This window comes from Atractosteus spatula, chromosome 1 (assembly GCF_055471065.1).
Source record: "Atractosteus spatula isolate fAtrSpa1 chromosome 1, fAtrSpa1.hap1, whole genome shotgun sequence".
Lineage (NCBI taxonomy): Eukaryota > Metazoa > Chordata > Actinopteri > Semionotiformes > Lepisosteidae > Atractosteus > Atractosteus spatula.
In genome coordinates this window covers 7,300,455-7,321,177 of record NC_142706.1, presented here as the reverse complement: position 1 = coordinate 7,321,177, position 20,723 = coordinate 7,300,455, and the positions used below count along the sequence as shown (strand labels likewise).

The 20,723-nt window shown below is 39.3% G+C and overlaps 1 protein-coding gene across 1 annotated transcript in view; it reads left to right on the top strand.

Annotated features, from left to right (window-relative positions):
* Positions 1-2,393: 2,393 nt before the first annotated feature.
* ecpas (Ecm29 proteasome adaptor and scaffold) overlaps positions 2,394-20,723 on the top strand; it is a 45,964-nt gene continuing 27,634 nt past the window's right edge. Inside the window, exons 1-15 of the mRNA XM_088934965.1 lie at positions 2,394-2,501; positions 5,504-5,634; positions 6,124-6,240; positions 10,298-10,416; positions 11,757-11,906; positions 12,929-13,100; positions 13,621-13,760; positions 14,390-14,471; positions 16,033-16,152; positions 16,912-16,997; positions 17,201-17,276; positions 18,117-18,166; positions 18,615-18,681; positions 19,502-19,624; positions 20,193-20,296. Of these exons, the coding sequence (XP_088791091.1) occupies positions 2,480-2,501; positions 5,504-5,634; positions 6,124-6,240; positions 10,298-10,416; positions 11,757-11,906; positions 12,929-13,100; positions 13,621-13,760; positions 14,390-14,471; positions 16,033-16,152; positions 16,912-16,997; positions 17,201-17,276; positions 18,117-18,166; positions 18,615-18,681; positions 19,502-19,624; positions 20,193-20,296 (1,559 nt within the window). The 5' untranslated portion in view covers positions 2,394-2,479. The remainder of the gene's footprint in view (positions 2,502-5,503; positions 5,635-6,123; positions 6,241-10,297; positions 10,417-11,756; positions 11,907-12,928; positions 13,101-13,620; positions 13,761-14,389; positions 14,472-16,032; positions 16,153-16,911; positions 16,998-17,200; positions 17,277-18,116; positions 18,167-18,614; positions 18,682-19,501; positions 19,625-20,192; positions 20,297-20,723) is intronic.

Genomic DNA, 20,723 nt, shown 5'->3' with positions numbered 1-20,723 from the left:
CTGTACGGTGAGCGCCCCCTGCTGGCCCCACTAACACCTCTTCCAGCAGCAACCTTAGTTTTTCCCCGAGAGGTCTCCCATCCAGGTACTGACCAGGCACTGAGCTTCAGTGGGCAGGCAGGTGTGAGTTGCAGGGTGATATGGCTGCTGGCACAGCAGGCTCAGCCACCAGAAGAGGGAGGCACGATCAGCGCGAAAGAGGAAGTGGTGCCCACTGATGTATTGTACAGCCAGGAGTGAGTCACTGACAACACCACAGCCGGCAGTTCTCTGTGTGTCAACAGTAGAGTTCCTCTTAGATTAGCTTCTTGCCTGAAAGTGCTGTAGATGGTAATGGCTCTCTCTCTGGGCCAGCCTGTGAAAAACATCACCACAGTCTCCAGATCATTCATGTCAGTGTCAACAACGTCCTTCACAAATCACCTGAGATACGGAACAAAGCTGATCTCATGCCATACCTCCTTAGATTGGCAGGGATAGGCTGTACAGTATGTCCCAGGGCCTCAGCCTCTCATCACATGAGGCAGCATATTTTAGAAAGCACTTTAACCCTGAAGTCCCGATGCAGGTTCATACTAAGTCAGAATTTATCATTGCACTCTCAAAAGCAGCCACGTGTACCATTACATCATCCAGGCACAGTACACAGTCTGACAGGGTATCCAAAATCCATGAGCCTCACTAGAGGGCCTTGAGCATTACCCAGTCCAAACAGCATCGCACAGAAAGAGGGGTGATTCCCCCAGATGCTGATCACACAAACCAGCCCACGTGTCCCGTCGGAGTCTCAAAAATGCCAGCACGGGTCTACAGCCACTGCTATCCTGTCAGCCCTCTAGTGTGCAGTTACAAGCCCACTGATGTTTTCCACTGCCATCTCCCACCTGAGGCTCTGGCCAGTTGCGGGTCTTATCCTCCCACTCTGACACTTTCAAGTGTGATTGTATGGCATTGTACTTAGGACTTTTTCTTACTTAAAAACCTATCATGATCCGCCAATTTCTTAACCACTTTATCCAAATCAGGGTCACGGGGGAGCCAGGGCCTATCCCAGCAGGAAATGGGCATGAGGAGGGATACATCCTGGACGAGATGCCAGTTCATCGCAGGGCAGATGCACAGACTCACACACACACACACACACACACACACACACACACACAGGGCCAGTTTTCCCGGCCGTCAATCAATCTACAGTACCAGCACGTCCTTGGACAATGGGAGGAAACTGGAGCACCTGGAGGAAACCCACATGAACATGGGGAGATCATTCAAACTCCATGCACACAGGACAGCAGGTTTGAAATTGAACCCAGGACCCCAGCACTGAGGCAGCAATGCTAACCAATGCCCCACTACACTGCCCAAATTATTTTGAATTAACCGAAGGAAACAACTAGTGCAAAACAAAATATAAGTATTGATATGTCCCATAATTTTTTCAGTCCTTTGTATGATCACCTTTTTCAGTAATATGAGATGATGTACTGTTTAACATTATGCACTGGTTTCACAGACACTGATTAACATTTACTCACTTATATAAAGGTGGGCAATCAGGTAGGTAACAATAAGTGCAAATTAGGGTCTGTATTTATTATGTAACCCTAAACCTAGTCTCTAGCCTTACCCTTAGTCGTTAAAATTAGTCTGAACCCTTACCTGGACCCCAGACTGGTCCCAATCCCAACTATTCCCCTCAGCATGGATTTAATCTAACCCTGAAATGATCTCGACTGTGACCACAAATGGAAGCATAACACTAATGCTTAACCTAACTCCAGTCCCCTCCCTAACCCTGTGTACGTTTTGAACCTGAAAAAGAAATTGAACATGCTGATGCAGATCATATAGTATTGGTGCTGCAGGTGAGAGAACTGCGGGGAAGAAACACTGTTGGAAAGGGCACGAACTGATCCGCAGGGAAGAATATATAAAAATAATGTATTGTTGCATAAATAGTTAATAATAATTGTTTAATAAACTCTGCTTGAACATTTCGATGGACCCCACCCTTCTGTCTTTTCACAACAAAGTAAACAGTGAGACATCAATACATTCTTTGGATTGTTTTTTCAAATGAACACACCTCCACAGTTGATCTTTAAATCCCCAATCCCTCCCCCCAAGAGAAGAGAAAAGTCAACTGTCCATTGTGATCCATTACATCCGAGTAAGATACTTCAAGTGGACAGACCACTTCAAACTGCAAACCAGGGAGGCACCCAAAGATGGGTTGAAAATTGGACATATTTTCTGTTCCGTCGCCGTACTGTAGGTCTCGCTAAATTTCTGCTGGGAAATACCTTCACTTCGGCTCTAAGTGGTGCTGTTGTCTCAGTTGTCTGCAGCAGTTTCTGTAGCCTCAGCTATTTCTAAATATACAGGGCGAGAGAGTTAGGGGATTATTCAGCTCGGAGACGGTTCCTCACAGCAAGCAGGAGTGGCTGCGTCTGTGTGCTTCAGAGTCGCTGCAAACATGGCTGCGCAGGATGAGCTCAGTAAGTTACTAGTTGTGGTATGAAAAACCGGTCAGCGGAAAAGTCGGGGAATATCCTGTTTTAGCCTCTGTCTGTCGTTAATAGCTAAAGCCGAGATCGCCTTATTTGTAAAAAAAAAAACGTTCAGAGCAGAGTTTCACTGACGTTATACTGCGTATGCACTTATAATGACTACAATACACGTTGGGGGAAAAAAAAGAGAAATAGGCCTAGTGCACAGTCATGATCTGAAAACGAAAGTAATTATATTAATCGTAAATTATTTATGCACTTAATTTAAGGAAGGAGCAGATTTCCGTGCAATTAAATGTTTCGGTGTTTTGCTTTCATATAGTGTCATGTAGTTTTTTTTAATCATTAAACGCAGTCTTTTAAGGGCGGTGGTAAGGTTTACAATGTACTGTACGTCCAGAATTGCTCATAAAAATGAGAAGAAAGGAACTGCACTCACATATATGGTTTGTGTAAAAATATACTGGATAAATAATCCCTACGTACAGGGTCTCGTATTGTAATTTTCATGAAATATTTGTTGAACTCTTTAGTTAGAGAGAGTGTTCTGTTAAAGTTCGTGTGTATGTATACAAATGCCTTTTAGTGATCCTTTTTGTTAATTCGTATTTTATTCTCATAAGCTATACTGTACATTTAAAGTAGTCTTAGGCATAGTGCAGCAATATTGTTCAGAGCTTTATCCAAGGCCATACAAATAGCCTCACGTTAGTGTAAGACATTTTTTTACATATCATTCCCCAATGTATTGAAATTGTAGATACAGAAATTATTGCCAATGAACGTCATCGCAGGGGAACAGTGATAGACTATCGTTTTATTACTGTTTTCATTTTTTTTAGTGTTTCCTTTCTGTCTTGCAACCTTGTGTGCCAGAGAACATAAGTCTGTCAAGTTTTTTTTTGTTTGTTTCATTTTTATGTATTTAGAAGTCTGCTATTGGTCGATGAAAAATCCAAGTCATATTTTAATATAGAGTGTAATAATTTGTATGGTGAATGCGTTTTAACTGAAACCGGTAATTTGTCATTTCAGTTATTTTATGTTGCCATGCGTTCTAAATGACTCAGGCATTAAATCCTTTTAACATACATTTGAATGCACTTTAAAAAGCCACTCCCCTCTTTTTCTAAATCTGCAGTGAAGCTACAGAAAACAGCAATCGTCCTTTCTTTCTTGCAGTAGTAGCACCAAACAAATAACAATGAGAAGATTAAGTATCCCTCTATGTTATATATACAGTCATGTGATAAAGAAGGTACACCCTCTTTCAATTCTGTGCTTTTATATATCGGGACATAAAAAAATCATCTGGTCCTTACCAGGTCCTAAAATTAGGAAACTCTAACCTCAGGTGACAAACAACACATAACAGATTCCACTATGTCATTATTTAACAAAGCCATGTGTGAAAAACTAAGTACACCCCATGATTCAAGTAGCTTGTAGAACCACCTTTAGCAGCAATAACTTGAAGTCATCGTTTTCTGTATGAGTTTATCGGTCTCTCACATCATTTTGGAGGAGTGTTGGCCCACTCTTCTTTACATTGCTTCAGTTCATTGATGTCTGAGGGCATTCGTTCATGCACAACTCTCTTAAGGTCCCACCACAGCATCTCAATGGGGTTGAGGTCTGCACTTTGACTTGGCCATTCCAACACCTTGATTCTTTTCTTTTTCAGCCATTTAGTTGTAGATTTGCTGGTGTGCTTGGGATCATTGTCCTGTTGCATGACCTAATTTTGACCAAGCTTTAGCTGTCGGACAGATGGCCTCAAATTTGTCTCCAGAATACCTTGGTATAAAGAGGAGTTCATGGTCGACTCGATGACTGCAAAGTGCCCAGGTCCTGTGGCTGCAAAACAAGCCCAAATCATCACCCCTCCACCACCATGCTTGATAGTTGGTATGAGGTGTTTGTTGTGATACACTGTTTGGTTTTCGCCAAATATGGCAGTGTGCATAATGAGCAAACATCTCCACTTTGGTCTCGTCTGTCCAAAGGACATTGTTCCAGAAATCTTGTGGTTTGTTCAGATGCAACTTTGCAAATCTAAGCCGTGCTGCCATGTTCTTTTTGGAGAGAATTGGCTTTCACCTGGCTACCCTTCCATGAAAGCCATACTTGTTCAGTCTTTATCTGATCGTACTGTCATGAACTTTAACACTTAACATGTTGACCGAGGCCTGTAGATCCCTAGATGTAGCTCTTGGGTTTTCTGCAATTTCTCTGAGCCTTATACAGTCTGACCTTGGGATGAATTTGCTGGGACGCCCACTCCTGGGAAGACTGGCAACTCTCTTGAATGTTCTCCATTTGTAAATAATCCTTCTCACTGTAGAATGATGATTTCAAGTTGTTCGGAAATGGCCTTATAACCTTTCCCAGATTGATGAGCAGCAACAATTGCTTCTCTGAGTTCATTGCTGATGTCTTTTCTCCTTGGCATGGTGTTAACACACATATAAATGCTCCAGGCCACCAAACTGCCAAAAGGTCTGCTTTTATAGAGGTGGTCACACTTCCTGATGATCAACTAATCACGTGCATTTGATTAGCAACACCTGGATGCTAATTACCTTCTTAATTCCTACAGAAGCAGTAAGGGTGTACTTAATTTTTCCCACATGGTTTCTGCATTTTGGCTTACTTTCTGTTGAATAAATAATGACATAGTGAAATCTGTGATGTGTTGTCTGTTGTCTGAGGCTAGATTTGTCTTATTATAGAAGTCGGTGAGGACCAGACGATTGTTATTTATGCCCTGATATGTAAAACCATTGAATTGAAAGAGGGTGTACTTTCTTTTTCACATGACTGTGTATTATATTCTGTAAATGTCGCCTGTGGATACAGGTAAAGAGATGCTTGCCTGTAATGCACAGCCACTTGAGCACCTGGTTTTGCGGGTTGCCCTGCTGAAGCTCGGTGGGAAGTGTCCCGGTGCTCTGTTTATTGTGCCACCTGTGTGTGCTTGCCTTGGGCAGATCAGCTGGAGCGCGTCTTCCTTTGCCTGGGGCATGCGGAGACGGACGAGCAGCTGCAGAACGTCATATCCAAGTTCCTGCCCCCTGTGCTGCTGAAGCTGTCTAGCACTCAGGAAGGTGTGAGGAAAAAAGTAAGACCGACGCTTCGAACAGCTTCTTGACTCCTTGTGTCTCGGGAGTGGATTCTCTTCTTACGTTCTTCAGGAGATTCCTATTTTACCCAACCATTTCTTCCTCTGATTAAAAAAAAAGCCAATTTGCAATATATCTGTCTGCAAAAACATGTTTTCTTTATAAGAAAATGTTCGTATCAGTCAGCTGTGTTAAATATTAATTTATAAGTATGTTTCCTGTCAACACAATGGCTTGTTGTCATTGTGAGAACATGTCTTGGGTTGTTTGGGTAGGGCTCCTCCTTTGTTATTTTCATTAGAAATGCCCACTTCGAAATGGTTCATGGCAATCTTTAATTTAACTTGACGTGAAAATGTCCGTACACTTCAAAGCGGTGCCAAGCATCGACTGTGACAAAGTGTCTTGTACATTTAGGGGGAAGGAGCTTTATTTTTTTAGCCGTCTTGCGACACTGACCTCTCACTGGACACGTTTGCCGCCCTCAGGTGATGGAGCTGCTGGTTCACCTCAACAAGCGCATTAAGAGCCGACCTAAAATCCAGCTGCCGGTGGAGACCTTGCTGGTGCAGTACCAGGACCCTGCGGCCGCTTCCTTTGTGACAGTGAGTTCTTTTACAATTAAAAATGAGCAGCCGTCAAAATCGCCCAGCCCTGAAGCGACAAGAAAATGAAAATCATTCTGAAGCACCCCCTTAGCTGGGAGGTTGCATCCATTAACTCAACATGCTTTGTGCTGCTGTTGTCGAACGGTATACTTATCTGGTCCCCACACGTGCGCAGCATTAAGTTCCAAAAAGAGGCGGGTTAGTAGGCAATCTAAGCTCTGTGTGCATCACCACGCTCTGAGAAATGAGCTCCAAGACCTACAGAACTGAAAAAGAAAGTCTGAGCTGCCTGTAGAGACTCTCACATGACCATCCTGCAAAACTGATGGTACTTCACATCTTCACTTTTATTTTCATTTTAGGGAATAAACCGATATAAATGTACCACAGTGGTTTTATGAATAAAGCCCTGAGTATTTTCAGTTGCTTTTTGCTCAGTTTGTGTGTTTTGTTCTGTGTGTGTATTATTGTCAGGATTCTCTGAGTGGTTTTTGACTGTGTGCTTCTGTTAAAGGCTGTGGTGCAGTTTGTAACCAGATATGATGTTGTATCATCAAAAACAGAACAGAATGCTCTGCCATGAGCCTTAAAATGCATCTTCTCATTGATTTTCACCGCAGCTAAAATGGTTGCGACTGAAACATCAGAAAACAGGTGAAAAAGCAAGGGGTTTCTTTTTCCCCCCTTCGAAATAGCACATAAAGCACCTGTGATCCCCACAGAAAAATTTCTGAAATGTGCCAAAAGAATTCAGACAAAAATACTGGGGGAACAAAGCTACTAAATGTGGTAGAAAAATAATAATAATTGCACTTATACTTATATAGTTCTTTTACGCAGATGGCAGGCGGAGCGAAGTGCCGGTTGGAGTATTTCTCGGTCGCAGTTAATAGCAACGTCAGCTCAAAGATTTGGTTCAAACCACCAAATGGAGACGGGCGTGCCGACAAGCGGACCCTGCTGATGCGGGATTAACGCTAGGGAAAGAGAGAGACACTTATATAGTTCTTTTCTGGAAACTCTACTCAAAGCACTTTACTGGTCATGGGGACTCCCCTCCACGACCACCAATGTGCAGTCCCACCTGGATGATGCGACGGCAGCCATAGTGTGCCAGAACGCTCCCCACACACCAGCTCTCAGTGGGGAGGAGTTAATAGATAGGGATTATTAGGAGGCCATGATTGTTAAAGAGCAATGGGAAATTTGGTCAGGACGCAGTTGAGGTTACATTGTTATGGTGAATATGAATAACATTAACACTGAACTGTGGTTTAATGTAACTTTCTGCTGTGATGGAATTACAGTACCTAAACATTACTGAGTTCTTGGTATAAATGTCAAAGTATTACATTTGCCTGAGGCACTTTCATAAACGTGATAGGCTTAGTTTATGGAACACTGAACACTGCTTATGGTAAGGATGTAAATAATAACAATAATAATAAACTTTATTTTATATAGCGCCTTTAAAGGTGGCTTCTCAAAGTTCTTTACAGGATGACAAATAAATATTTGCAATCTTTGAAGACTAGAGATAGATAGCGGTCCCGATATGAAGGGTACATCAGTAACTGCTGAATCATAGCGAGTCACAGATGGACAGTTGAATTTGTTTTGTATTTGCAAACGTCGCATCCTTTTGGCTACAAAATTGGTTTGGAATGACTTTTTAGATTTGGGTGTTTTTCTGTAAGGAATTTTCAGTGTCTTTGCCCAGTACGTATGATCAAATGCTTTTATAGCAGAAATATTAAATAACCAGTTTGTCTTTCTTTTTAAAGCCATTTTTGCAGTCCTGTGTGCCAATGAATTTTCTAGATAAAGCATTTTTCTCCACTTATAATTATTTGTGAAACAACTTCATAAAAATCAGAAGACTATGTTTGCTTTGGGAAGCACAAATAGAAAATTGAAAATCAAATTACTACTGTGAAGTAACTTTAGTATTTTCTTAACTGCCATTGTTTTTTATACATTTTTAATGTTAATCTTTTGAAAGTTAAATAACCTACAAGCCTTTTATACCTTTTCTATTATATTTGTTCATATATTGGTATAAACAGAAATAATGAAATTCATATAATGTATGAATTAGGTAATTCATAAATTACTTAATTTAAAATGTCTGTGCTATTTCTTATATGATTGGCACAGAGTCTGCAAGGCCTGGGAGTTGCAGTAAAGATCTGGGATAGCCGTATTCCTGCAGGTTATTAGGTAGCTTTTGAATAGTTTATGGGTTTGAATCGTAACGTTTGCCAATTAAGGAATGTTTTTTGCAGTTGATTCCTTCTGTGTCCAGAGCTTAAGGACTTCAAGGCTAATTTTGCCCAACATTGACTCTTTGAGGCTTACTAATTATCTGCCAGATACAGTGGGATGCTGTTTGTGATCACAAGGCCTCATTGAGTAAAAACAGCTTAGCTTAGTGCTTAAACAATCTAGTCAGCTAATTTCCACATATCCATCTTGCTGTGTAGTACACATTTTGTATCTGTGTGTATTATATGAACACACCTTAATAAAGATGTTAGTTATGTCAGTGTTATGTAAAAATGCCGTGACTACCTTAAGAGAAATAGAAATATTTTGTCTGGGGAAAATCCTGTGGTATAAGATAATCAGTGAAAGAAGTGAAAGTGATGATTCTTTATCATAAATTTCCATGAATAATCATAGGAAGCAATAAACTGAAATATTATATTGGACTTGAGACATTAAGTAGACACAAAGGAATGGAAACATTTTGGATTTCTTCAGAATACAACTGCTTGAATGTGCTAATAACATCACTGAACATACAGAATATCATCTCAGCATTGGCACCACACTATTATATGTCTTCTGTTCTTTTGTTGCATTTCTTTTCAGAATTTTTACAATTTGTTCTATACTAATTTTCAAAAAGTCACTGTGTGACATTTTTCTAGATGACTGGGCAACTTTCTCTTGGCCTGGCCTGTGTTCCCTCACTGGTTTGCAAAACCAGAGCCAATATAAATATAACAAAACACAAGACAACCTGGCCCTTTAAAGCTTATGCTTGGGTTTTGCATAATGCCAGCAGAAGAAAATGAGCTGAGGATGGAAGAAGTGACTCAGTTCAGTCTGATGATGTCCTTTCTGAATAAAGAGAAATTAGGGTTTAATTATTCATGATCTCTTTCTAATGTGAAAATCCAATGAACAGAACCTCATTGAGACTCGGTACACTTGTGTGAATTGATGATGGGAAATGTATGAATAACATGCTAAATATAAAAAAAAATAACAGAGCTTGAAATGAGATCCTATAGCTCAGTGGCATCAGGTCCTAAACCTGTGTCTGAAGAGCTTCCACGTCCTCTGGGCCAGATTATAGCAGCTGTAGGAGTGGCTTTTCAGGAACAGTATGTGTTATATTATTAATTTGGCAGGTTAGGTATGGTTTAAATTGTCACTTTCTGAAGGCGTTTTCAAGGATTTTATTTTTTCTTATGTTCTCTGCTTAGTTGGCTAATGCTTTTATCAATTTCACCCATTTGTGCAGCTGGGTATTTCACTGGAATCATTTGGGTGAAATATTCGCTCAAGGATACAACAACAATCTCACCTGGGATTTGAACCCATGATCTTCCAAATAGGAGTCTAGGACCCTAACTACTGCCCTACACTGCTGCCCTCAAGCCTTATGAGCCTCCTGCTATTTGTGGCCTTTCTGATCTGAGGAAATTAATCATGTTTCATGTATGATATCTATTGATACAAATTCTTTTTCAGAACTTGATTGAACTGGCTTATTAATATTATAAAAAATGTATGAAATTGAATAATATTGAATAGAAAATTGAAGTGAGAGGGAATGAGATCCAATCTCAGGTGACAGGCAAACGCTCTTATAACTAAGGACAGAAGATTCGTACAGTAGATGCAGCAGATCCAATTGTAATGTACTGTACTTTGTTATGTGAGTAGATAAGTGCCTCAAATTCTAAGCCGTTATGACTGTTGACCTGTACCTTTTTAGTGATTTTTTTATACATACTTTCTCTGCCCTTGTGTTTCTCTGCAGAATTTCACTATAATTTACATCAAGATGGGTTACCCTCGGCTGGATGTGGAAAAACAGTGCGAGCTGGCCCCTACTCTGCTGACCGCCATGGAGGGAAAGCCACAGCCACAGCAAGATGGGTGAATGGATTTTTATTCCCAGCTGTTATTCTCAACTTATCTAGCCCCGCCTCAGTCAGAATCTGCAAAAAAAAAAAACGGACGTGACATAATTTTGCTGGAAGGGGACGGTTAGGATAATCATGTCCTGTTTTTTGCACAAGTAAATGGGAGCCTTCTCCCACTTCTTGGAGTCTTTGAATCTGGTGCATCAGGTGAAACTAGCGTTTGTAAGGATCTGTGTCAGTAAAGGTGTCTTTCCACGTGGCTCTTCCAGTAGCTATGCCTTCTTGCAGATGTCTGCTCCTGTACTGTCTGGTGTTCTTCAAAAGCCTACAGGACACTTGAGACAGGGGTTTGTTTGTTGAATGGCACATTCAAAGCTGTGTTTGCAAAACGTTTGAATACAGTACGTCTCAGTTCTGTATGAGGTTTAGTTTAGGTTCAGTGTTATTTGTGTAAGTATAAGTAAGTCATTGTTCATTAGCATTTTGGTATAAATGACTTCATGGCCTGGGCATTTTGTATAAACTGAAGAAGAAAAAATTTTAACAAATTATTGAGTGGAAAACTCCTCCTTGAACTCCTGCATTCAAGTCTTAAATCAGGTTGGGATTATAGCATGCATTTGTACTCCTTTACGAAGTTTGTTTGGCCAGAGCAATCGAACAAGGATACAGCTGCAGTTTTTGTGTTTGTGCATTTAATGTCTGGTTAACATTTATGTCCAATGCTGCACGTTTTAATAAAAAAAATATAAACACATGACAAAATAATAATTCTAATATTATAACTGTTTAACAGCAAAGGTTCCTGAGGTTGTGTATGTGTGGGTGTGGTGGAGGGTTATTGTGTACAATATATCACAATTCATCCACTTTAGTTTTTAGGTAGATGGAGAATTAAAAATAACATGTAAAAGACAGGGATCTATTTTAATACATTTGGTTTGACGGAAAAGCAACATAGCTCTTGCCAACTGGAATGAATTTGTGACTGCATTTTCAGCATTTCAGCATTTATCTTTCTCACTGAAGCAATACCAGCAAAAAATATGGTGTGGAATGAATCTTGTATATTAATAAATTCTTATGGATTCTAGTAGTTGGATTTGACTGAAACTTAAATATGCTAATACGAGCTGAAACATAAATAAAAAATGTTTTGAATCAACTTAAATATTAGAATCATTTTACCCTTATTGTCAGTGTTGTTATTAGGCCAAAATTGTGATGTCCTTCGTAAATACTTAAAATCTAGCCCTGGGTGCCAGCACGATTAGCTGAATTTTGTTATTCAGGCTATTTGAATACAATGCTTCATGTTCTATTAACAAGTTCTCTCTCATTATATTTTTTCAGCTTAATGCATCTCCTGATCCCCACATTGTTCCACATGAAGTATCCATCAGAGCCATCCAAAACTGCCTCTCCATTCATCCTTGTTGAGAAGCCAAAGACCGTGCACCTGCTCTTAGATTTCATGTTAGATGTGTTGCTTATGCCTTACGGGTGAGTGTGCGTTTGTAATACGTTAAGCATGTTGCATTGCCTCAGGCTCATTTCTAGAGGACTTTTCAAAGTAAAGAGGTTTGCTAGTATGCCGATGCTCTAGGTTGTTGGATTTTGCTATTGATTAGCCAACTTGAGCAAATTAGCCAACTTTTGCTAATGAAAATTATATATTCATGACGTGCTTATGTCTTGGAGATTGGACTTGTTTGATTGCATATGGAGGTAGTACCTTTACACTTTCTGTCTTCCTGCTCTCTCTTGCTCTTTGCACTGTCACTACACAGTAGTAAGTTATAAATGACTAGTCAGACACTCCTTCAAGATCTGGGCTCTGTTTGAGTTCATTTCTGTGTACTGCTCAATAGATGTCAACTACTTCTTTTCCACCATCAGCAGATGATCCAGCGTCTATTTCGGCAATAGGAATGGTATTTTTGATTTGTATTTATAGATTAATATATTCAGTTGCCGCTTGGCTAATCTTCTTTGTTTGACCACAAATAAGATCTCTACTTTTTTTCCTCATTCATTTTCTTTCCTTTAGTGAGTTAATCTTTTGGCATCTTTGTATGCATATATTATCAGTTTAAGTATCTGTACCTTGTCTCCTTGTTGTGTCCTGTATAAAATTTGATAAAATGAATAGTTCTATAAAAAGTAAAAAGAAATTCTGCACATTTACCCTCACAAACATACTTTTAATCACCACAGAACCGAGATCACAAATGAAAACTATGTGAAAGCGCTTTGATACCTGAAAACAGGAGATTTATTACACAAAGCACACAGAAAGGAGTGTGAAATGAGCCCTGTTTTTGAAGTCTAAAACCCTGGCTTCTTTCAAGAAACTGCTGGTGCTCGAGGAGAATGTTCCTCTTTGGGTGGAGAAGTGCTTCCCTTTCTTGGTTTGAAATGCATGCCCGGGGAATTTAAGACAGATGTGAGTTTTTGTAGCGCTTCACGTTTGTCTGAAGGCTCAGTGTAAGTCGTGGGTGTTCTTGTGTGGTTCCGGCTGTTAGGTTCGTGCTCAACGAGCCCCAGAGCCGCCCGGCTCCAGCTTCCCCCCAGGGCTCGGTGGCCAGCGGGAGCAGTTCAGGCCCTGGGCTGCCCCAGCCGCCGCCTGGCATGAGCCTCTACGCAGCGAAGCGCGTCATCGGAGAGACGCCCTGGACCCCAGAGCAGCTCGAACAGGTGATCATCCGCAGGCGCCCGTTTGTAACATCAAGGATATTGTGGAATTGGGGAGAACAAACTTTTGGGGGGGAAAAACTATCTTTTTTACTGTGTAGTATGATTAAATGTGTTTTTTTTGTAATGTTAACTTTATACCTACAGAAACTCTACAGGAATTTGACATAACTTTATACCCAGACGGCCAGGTTTAAAAAGTCTAGTGTTGCTGTCAGTTGAAAGATTCTGAACATTTGGTGTTTTTAGAAGCGGTGGTTTGACACGTTAACGTGTAATGTCTTATTTTGAGCACTATACAGTATATGTATGTTTATTTGTCCGTGTGTTCAGGAGAGCAAAGAAAAAGTGATATATGGCATATAGAAACACAGTTTTATGCTTAACATATATAAATGTAACCTATCCTGAAGTAAAATGTGTACCTCAAAACTTTCAGGCAGCATAAAGCAAAGCAGAAAATGGGTAAATGGCTTGATTTCCACTGTTATTAAGTGTTGTTTCTTTTTCCATCTCCGGGCAGTGTAAGCTGGGCATAGTGAGGTTCATAGAAGCAGAGCAGGTCCCTGAGGTGGAGGCAGTGGTGCACTTAGTGATCGCGTCAAGTGACACTCGGCACAGCGTCGCCACCGCCGCCGACCTGGAGCTGAAAAGCAAACAGAGGTAAAGGGGAAAAGAGGGGTTCCTCTGGCCCCCCCAGAACAATGTACATTTTCAGCAGACTGTGGGTATTTGCACATTAACAACATACCCACTGTGCAATCATGCAGGAATAAAAAGAACAAAATGTGATTGTTAATGAAACAGCAGTTTAACAGCAAATAGCAGTTTAATTCTAGATGTCAAAATAGATTATAAATGTGGTTGTTTACTTAACACTTAACACGGGCATTTCCATCCTTGGCTATAGAGAGCCCCAGTCCAGTCTTATACTTCCCCTTAAGACACCTTTTCATAAAGGCTGGGGACACTTGTAGGTTAGTGACCTGCTAAGCAAGTAATGTGCTCAATTAAACAAAAACTCAGTCTTGAGGGGCTGTCAGTTCGTACTCCAAATTATTTTCAAATTGCTTAATATAACAAATCGTCTTGAGTTTAACAAATTAAATTGTTCCCAGTGATTTTTTTGCCTGCCTATAAAATCTACAAGATTCAGACACTCTGATAGCTGGGATTTAAAACAACATAAGGACTCTTACTGGATGATTAAGTATGGTATAATTGTATCAATGAAGCATTTACATTTTCCTTTTTCTTTTATTCATGTTATATTACTTCCTAATGTGTTGCAGCATAATTGACTGGAACAATCCCTCAATAATTAACAAGATGTATAAGGTGTATCTTGGGGATATTCCACTTAAAACAAAAGAGGTAAGGCTCTGTAGAGTGAACAATATGTTTTATTGTATGTGGTTATGATATTTTTCTAACTATATGCTTGTATACTTTAATGGTAACACATTGTGTACATTGGCATAGCGTTTTTCATCCCGAAGGATCCCAGAGTACTTTATATAGAAGGGAACCCACATCATCCACCATTGATGTGATGCACCTGCCTCACTACACAACAGGTCAGGTGAAGAAGTGAGAAATTAAGCTTCCATTTGAATTAGGGAATTAGGGAATAAAACTGAGTTTGACTAGATTGTGCAAGACTAGAGCAGTGTCAGGCAGGACACCCGTACTGTTACCCGCAGTGCCATGGGATCTTTAAAGACCAAGTCATTAATCCAAAAGACCATACCTACTACAGCACAGTGATCACTGTCACTATGCTGACAAAGTGGGTTTTCTGGTCCAGGAGGAAGCGTTCCACATACTGGTCCTCCAGTCAGTTACAGCAGCAAGGGTTACAATTCTTGGAGGTTTCGAATCCCAGTACTCACCAGGCACTGGCTTTCTTTGCTTCTTCAATCTCAGGAGGTCAGGCAACAAGGTGGTAATGCTGCTGTCTTGAACTGCAGATTTACATTTCTATAAACCACAGTGATACTTATTGTTAAAGTCATTGACTTACTGAGAACGATCATGCAGATATCCCATTCTGCATTTTACAGTTTCAAAAAAATTGTACATTAAAAAATACATTTTAGAAAAATACATTTTGAACCAATTTGTGTCCATAAAAGTTGGTTTTTAGAGCCTCTTGTTATATGAGCTTAATTCCTTCCCGGAAAACTACTGGTAAGATCCAGAGCTCAATGCTCAGTCCAAATTGTTTTTGAACTTTTATCAGCAAGCATTTTTTTTTCAACAATGTTGTATTCAAAGCACAGATTTGTATACCCATAAGGTTTGTTTTACTGGATAGTATGTTCCATATACAGGATCGACCTTTCTGCACTACTGGGATCAAGAAGAAAGAAGCATTTAACTGCTATCACATCTCTAGGATCTCTTAAGTATTGAAATGGGTTGAGGAAGGCCAGAATACTCTGGTATTTTAGTCTTACATTTTAAGGCATCTCTTGGTTCTTTTATACTGACTAGTTTGTGGATTCTAAGTGTCGAATATGTCTTATATTTGTAAGGGAAACGTATACACATTTAATATTACATTTAGTATTTAATATTAATCGTTTTAATATTGTATTTATTACAGACAAAAAGTGATAACTACTGACAAAAGCTTAATACATTTCCTATCCATGTCTTAAGGATATACAGTAAGGTTTCCATGGTAATTGATTATAAGCAACTAATGAATCCCTTATACACTTACTTTATCAGTTTTTCATCTTTTTATATATATAGACCAATATCGTATTTATTAATAATAAACTATTAATAATTGATCATTTATTCATTATGAAGAAAAGGTTTTTGGATAGAAAAAAGCAGGTATCAACTGGTTTCTTTTTAGAACCTTTATTTGAACTGGATTCAGGAAAATACATATTAAATTAGATGTTGTGTCCCTCTTTCATAGGGTGTTGCACTGAAACCAGAGATGAAGCGGGAGCCGGTCAGTACGAGGGTCAAACTGAAGATCCTTCCTCACCTTCTCCGTTCCCAGCTCGCTGCAGAGACCTTTCCAGCTAACATTCAGGTGATTAGCTACTGTACTCAGTTACAGAGAGATTGTCAAAGGCACAGTTTCATGATGAATGGTTTCAATCTACATACTGTACAGGTGCTTCATTTGCTGTTTCGACAACTGTCTGATTTGATTGCAGTTGTAGATAGTTTCTAAAAGATGTCAAAAAATATATGCTTAAAAAAACCAAATCCTAAATCTTATCCACTAAGTATTAAATAAGTAATGATAACAGCAAGGTCAACACCAAATTCAGGTTACATTTAGCTGAAAAATGTACAAGGGATAACAATGAACATAATAGATTAAAAACATGAAGTTAGGTTTTGTACCATTATATAATCACAGAAGCAATCTTCCATGTTAGCCTATGTAATGCTGATGTGATTAGAAAATAAATAATATTAGTAAATAATATTTGCATTATCCACTGCTGTAGTCTAAGTTGCTTGTGAAACTAGTTAGTGTTTATTGCAAGATAAGGTACTCTATTGGGAACAGAGGACAACATGTTTATTATTTCAGCAACTAGTAAATGAAGATTATTAAAATGTTTGTGTATTTTTGTGGTACATTTCATCAGAGAGACTATCTGGGAAGACCAGTTTTAAGCATATTTTACTTCTCAATTCATTTATTTTTTACCCATTGTACTCCTTGTAAGTTTTTATTATTGTACTGGCTTACTGTATTGTAAGGCTTTAGTAGAGAAAACCTGTTTTAATTAGTAAAGTAGGCACTTTTGAATGCCTAATGTATTTATTTTTTCAGGTTGTTTATGATGGACTGTTTGGAGCCAATACAAATAACAAATTGAGATCATTGTCCTTGCAGTTTGTACATCACATTTGTGTTGTGTAAGTACCTGTCCAGCTCTTTATTGAAAATGAAGGTTTGCATTTTAGCAATTCTCTGTTTTGTATCGCTAGCATCACATGAAATGAGAGCTTTATTATCTTAAGAACACATAGAAACATATATGTCAGTGTTGAAGTATCACTTCATGCAATAATGTTCAATATATTTATTTTTATTGCATCTTTTATTTACACTTTCACAGGTGTCCAGACAATAATAAACCTCTTGGTCTTATGCTACTCAATGGCTTAACGAAGCTCATTAATGAATATAAAGAGGTAAGAAATATTCCTTGGTGGAATTGGGTATTTTAATCTTATTTTCATGACAGGTTTTTGTAGGCTATTTTTTAACCTTACAGCTCAAAACTTGAAGTATTGGATTATACTCTTGTGTCTGTATTGTATTAATTCAGATGTTGTGTCTCATTCAGGGAGAGTTTCCAACTCAAATAGAGTGATTGTGTTTTCCTGGATAGTCTTCTTAAAGTCTGGCTTCAGTTTCTTTTCTGTATACAATCTGTGTTGCTTGGTTACCAAATTTGTCATTAAATGTAGAGAGAGAGGAGGTCTGTTTAATATGTATCCAAAATCATTTAACCCTTGGTGAAATTAATGCTGCCAGGGCTGTTACATCTTTTGCTGTAACATCCTTTCAGCATGACTTGTGTAGAACACAGCAGCTCAGTTAATTCTGCTTTTCAAATGCAGAGGCAGATGCGCTTCAGCGCCAGAAATCTGGGAAAAAAGTGGGGGTGGGAAATAGAATTAACGCTGCAGTACCAGCAAAAACAAATAAGGAGGATACAAAATTGCATTGCAGTTGCTCAGTTAGATGAGGCACACAAACCCTGCTTATCGCATACGCACAGTAAGGTATAAACAAGGACATAAATCACTCTATCCTTATTAATTCTTATTAATCGGTTATTAATTTGGAGGCTGCTTCAACATGACATGGAAAAAATGTGGCATTTTGAGGCTTGATATTTTGATCAGTGGCTTTCAGATCTGGAAAACTTGGAAACATAGTGTTTTATACCCAGGAAGATTTTTTTGTGCACTTTGTTGTTACTTATCAAGGAAAAGTAAGATACTAATTAAATCATTCTGTTTTAGGATCCCAAATTGCTATGTGTAGCCTATTCAGCTGTGGGAAAGCTGTCAAGGTAGTATATTGATTTTGCATGTGCTAGATCTCTTTTTACCGACCCTAACCATCCTTTCAAAAGCTATATCTTTTATATACAGAAATGTATTGTTGAATGAATCTCTTTGACTCTTTGTTCTATTTCCTCTTCATCATTAACCAAATCTAATGGTTTATTAAATGTTACCTTTTTTTTCATTTTTAATGTTCAAAGAGAAACCATCAAGTATGCTATAATTATGCAGTGTTTCACATCTTTTTTATCACCTGTATTACTGCACATTTGAAGCATAATGAGTAGTGCAAAGCCATTACCAATTGTAAAGCTTTATTTAAGGAGGACTTCCTCATTATTGCAGTTTTAATGTGACATAGTAGTGAGTGAATGTACGGAATTCCAAAATCCTTTTTATCACAGATCACCGAAGAGACTGACCTCTTCCTGTGGGTGTGTTTTTCCTTTTTAGCCGTATGCCTCAGCTCTTCACGAAGGACATAGCTCTTGCCCAGCAGTTTTTCGAAGCCATGTGTAAGGTAAGTGTTACAGCTGGCCTGATTCTTTTCCAGAATGTTTGCGAGGCATGAGTCACGGCTTTTTGCTTCGGTTGCGCTAATGAAACCCTGATCTCGCGCTGTTTATACAGAGTGCTGACTTATTGCGAAAATAATATAAAGAATGGGGAGGCACTGGTGCATTATAGACAGTTGCCTAAGAAGGAGATCATTTGCAGCTTGTTGCATTATTCCGAAAATCAACCCCAGTAGTGTGCTTTGTGACTCAAGTGTTTGCATCTTTGTTGCACTAATCCAGGCCAGAAATAGTCTCAATGATGATCCACACTTCGTCTTTGTAAGAGACATTTTAGCCAAAAACTAAAAATGCAAAAATCCCTTCTGTAGAAAAAAATATTTTCAGAGCTCCGTTAACATCAGTGTTTACTTTTTGTGGAATGCTACTGCCATTAATCTCGTAGCACATGTGGCTGATAAGTTTTAGAACATATGAATAATGGCCCGAAAATAGATCAAAATCATGTTTTTGTCAGCGAAGTTCATGAGTGTGGCCGACCCTAAAAGTGTTTAAGAAATCCAGCAGTAATTGATGAAAGTCTTTCAGCTGAGAAACTGTGTGTTTTAAGTCAAGTATTAGATACTGCCTCTCCTGTGAGCTGTGAAAATAACCTGTTTTTTTCTCTCCACTGCACTGAGGCAATCATGTAAGCCAGAGAAGAGCATGGGCAACACTGCACATGTAGCACAACAGAGCTGAAGATACTGCCTGACAAATTTCCGTCACATGCTCTAAGTGGCAGCTTAGTTCCCCAGCTGACTTGTTTTCATGCTTTGATTTCAGGAAGATGCTGAGGTCAGGCTGGCCATTCAGGAAGCTCTGTCGATGATGGTGGGAGCTTACACATCTTTGAAGGGGGCGCTGTTAAATGTCATGGAAGCTCTTGTTGCTGCTTACATGGGAAAGGTACAGTGGGCAAGACAATTCAATTTGTGAATTTGAACTGAATGTACATTGATTATGTAGAAAATCCACACTCTCAGTTAGGTTCGTTTATGAGAAAGGTGCAGTGAGTTTATGTATGCATGCATGCATTCAGGAACAACAGGCAATTCAAAGTACCAGCTGGAACTTTTCCCATTTGTATAGACAAGCAGTTACAAAAACAAGCACAAAAACGAATAGTTAACATATTTGTGCAGTAAAGCATAAAGCAAAGATATCGCAGGACAAAGACAGCTTATTTACAACTCCAGATATCCACTCCCTACTAGTGCATGAACATTGTTTTTAAATACGACGCAATTTCAGTACCGCATAAACTTATCTGTTGCCCCTGTTTCTTCTCAGGCAGTTTTTCTGCCCAGACAACTAAGAGCTACAATGTGCTCTTAGCCCTTTCCTTCAATTATATTCCAGAAACCTTTTATTTCTCTGATACTCTTTGGTATAGTATTGTTGTATTAACACAGTGATGCTCCCGCAACAGTTTCAGATTCAGCCTACCATTTTTATTTTTTGGGGTTCTTTGCAGCCCGAGGTGCAAGTCCGCCAGGTGGCAATGAAATTTGCCAGCACAGTGTTTGCTCCTGACCACGTACCTTCCAGGTACCTTCTCCTGCTGGCCGCTGGAGACCCGTAAGTATTTTGACATACAGCTGGTTAGGATCAGATTGTACTCGGGCCCTCACCTCCACCTGTGATGGTCTGATTTGGAAAAACCAAAACCCGGGAAATATATTATAGCATCGTAAATGAGTTCTTTAGCCAGGACACTTTCTGACAGGAGTGTTTTACATTATTATGTTAACATGTAGCAATTATCATGTAAGTAGCTAAGAGCATAAATACATAATCTGGGGACACAAGTTATTATTACAATTTTTATATGCACTTGATTTTCGAATTGGCAGTAGTTGAACGACTCTGTTTCCTGGCTGTAACTCCTGTAGGGAGGGTGAGGACTTCACAATCTCACTGGTCAAGGCCATTTGCCTTTTCACACATTGCAAGCTCTACAGTACCTTACAGGAGTGTTTGTTTTGAGGTGGCCATTAAACTCCAG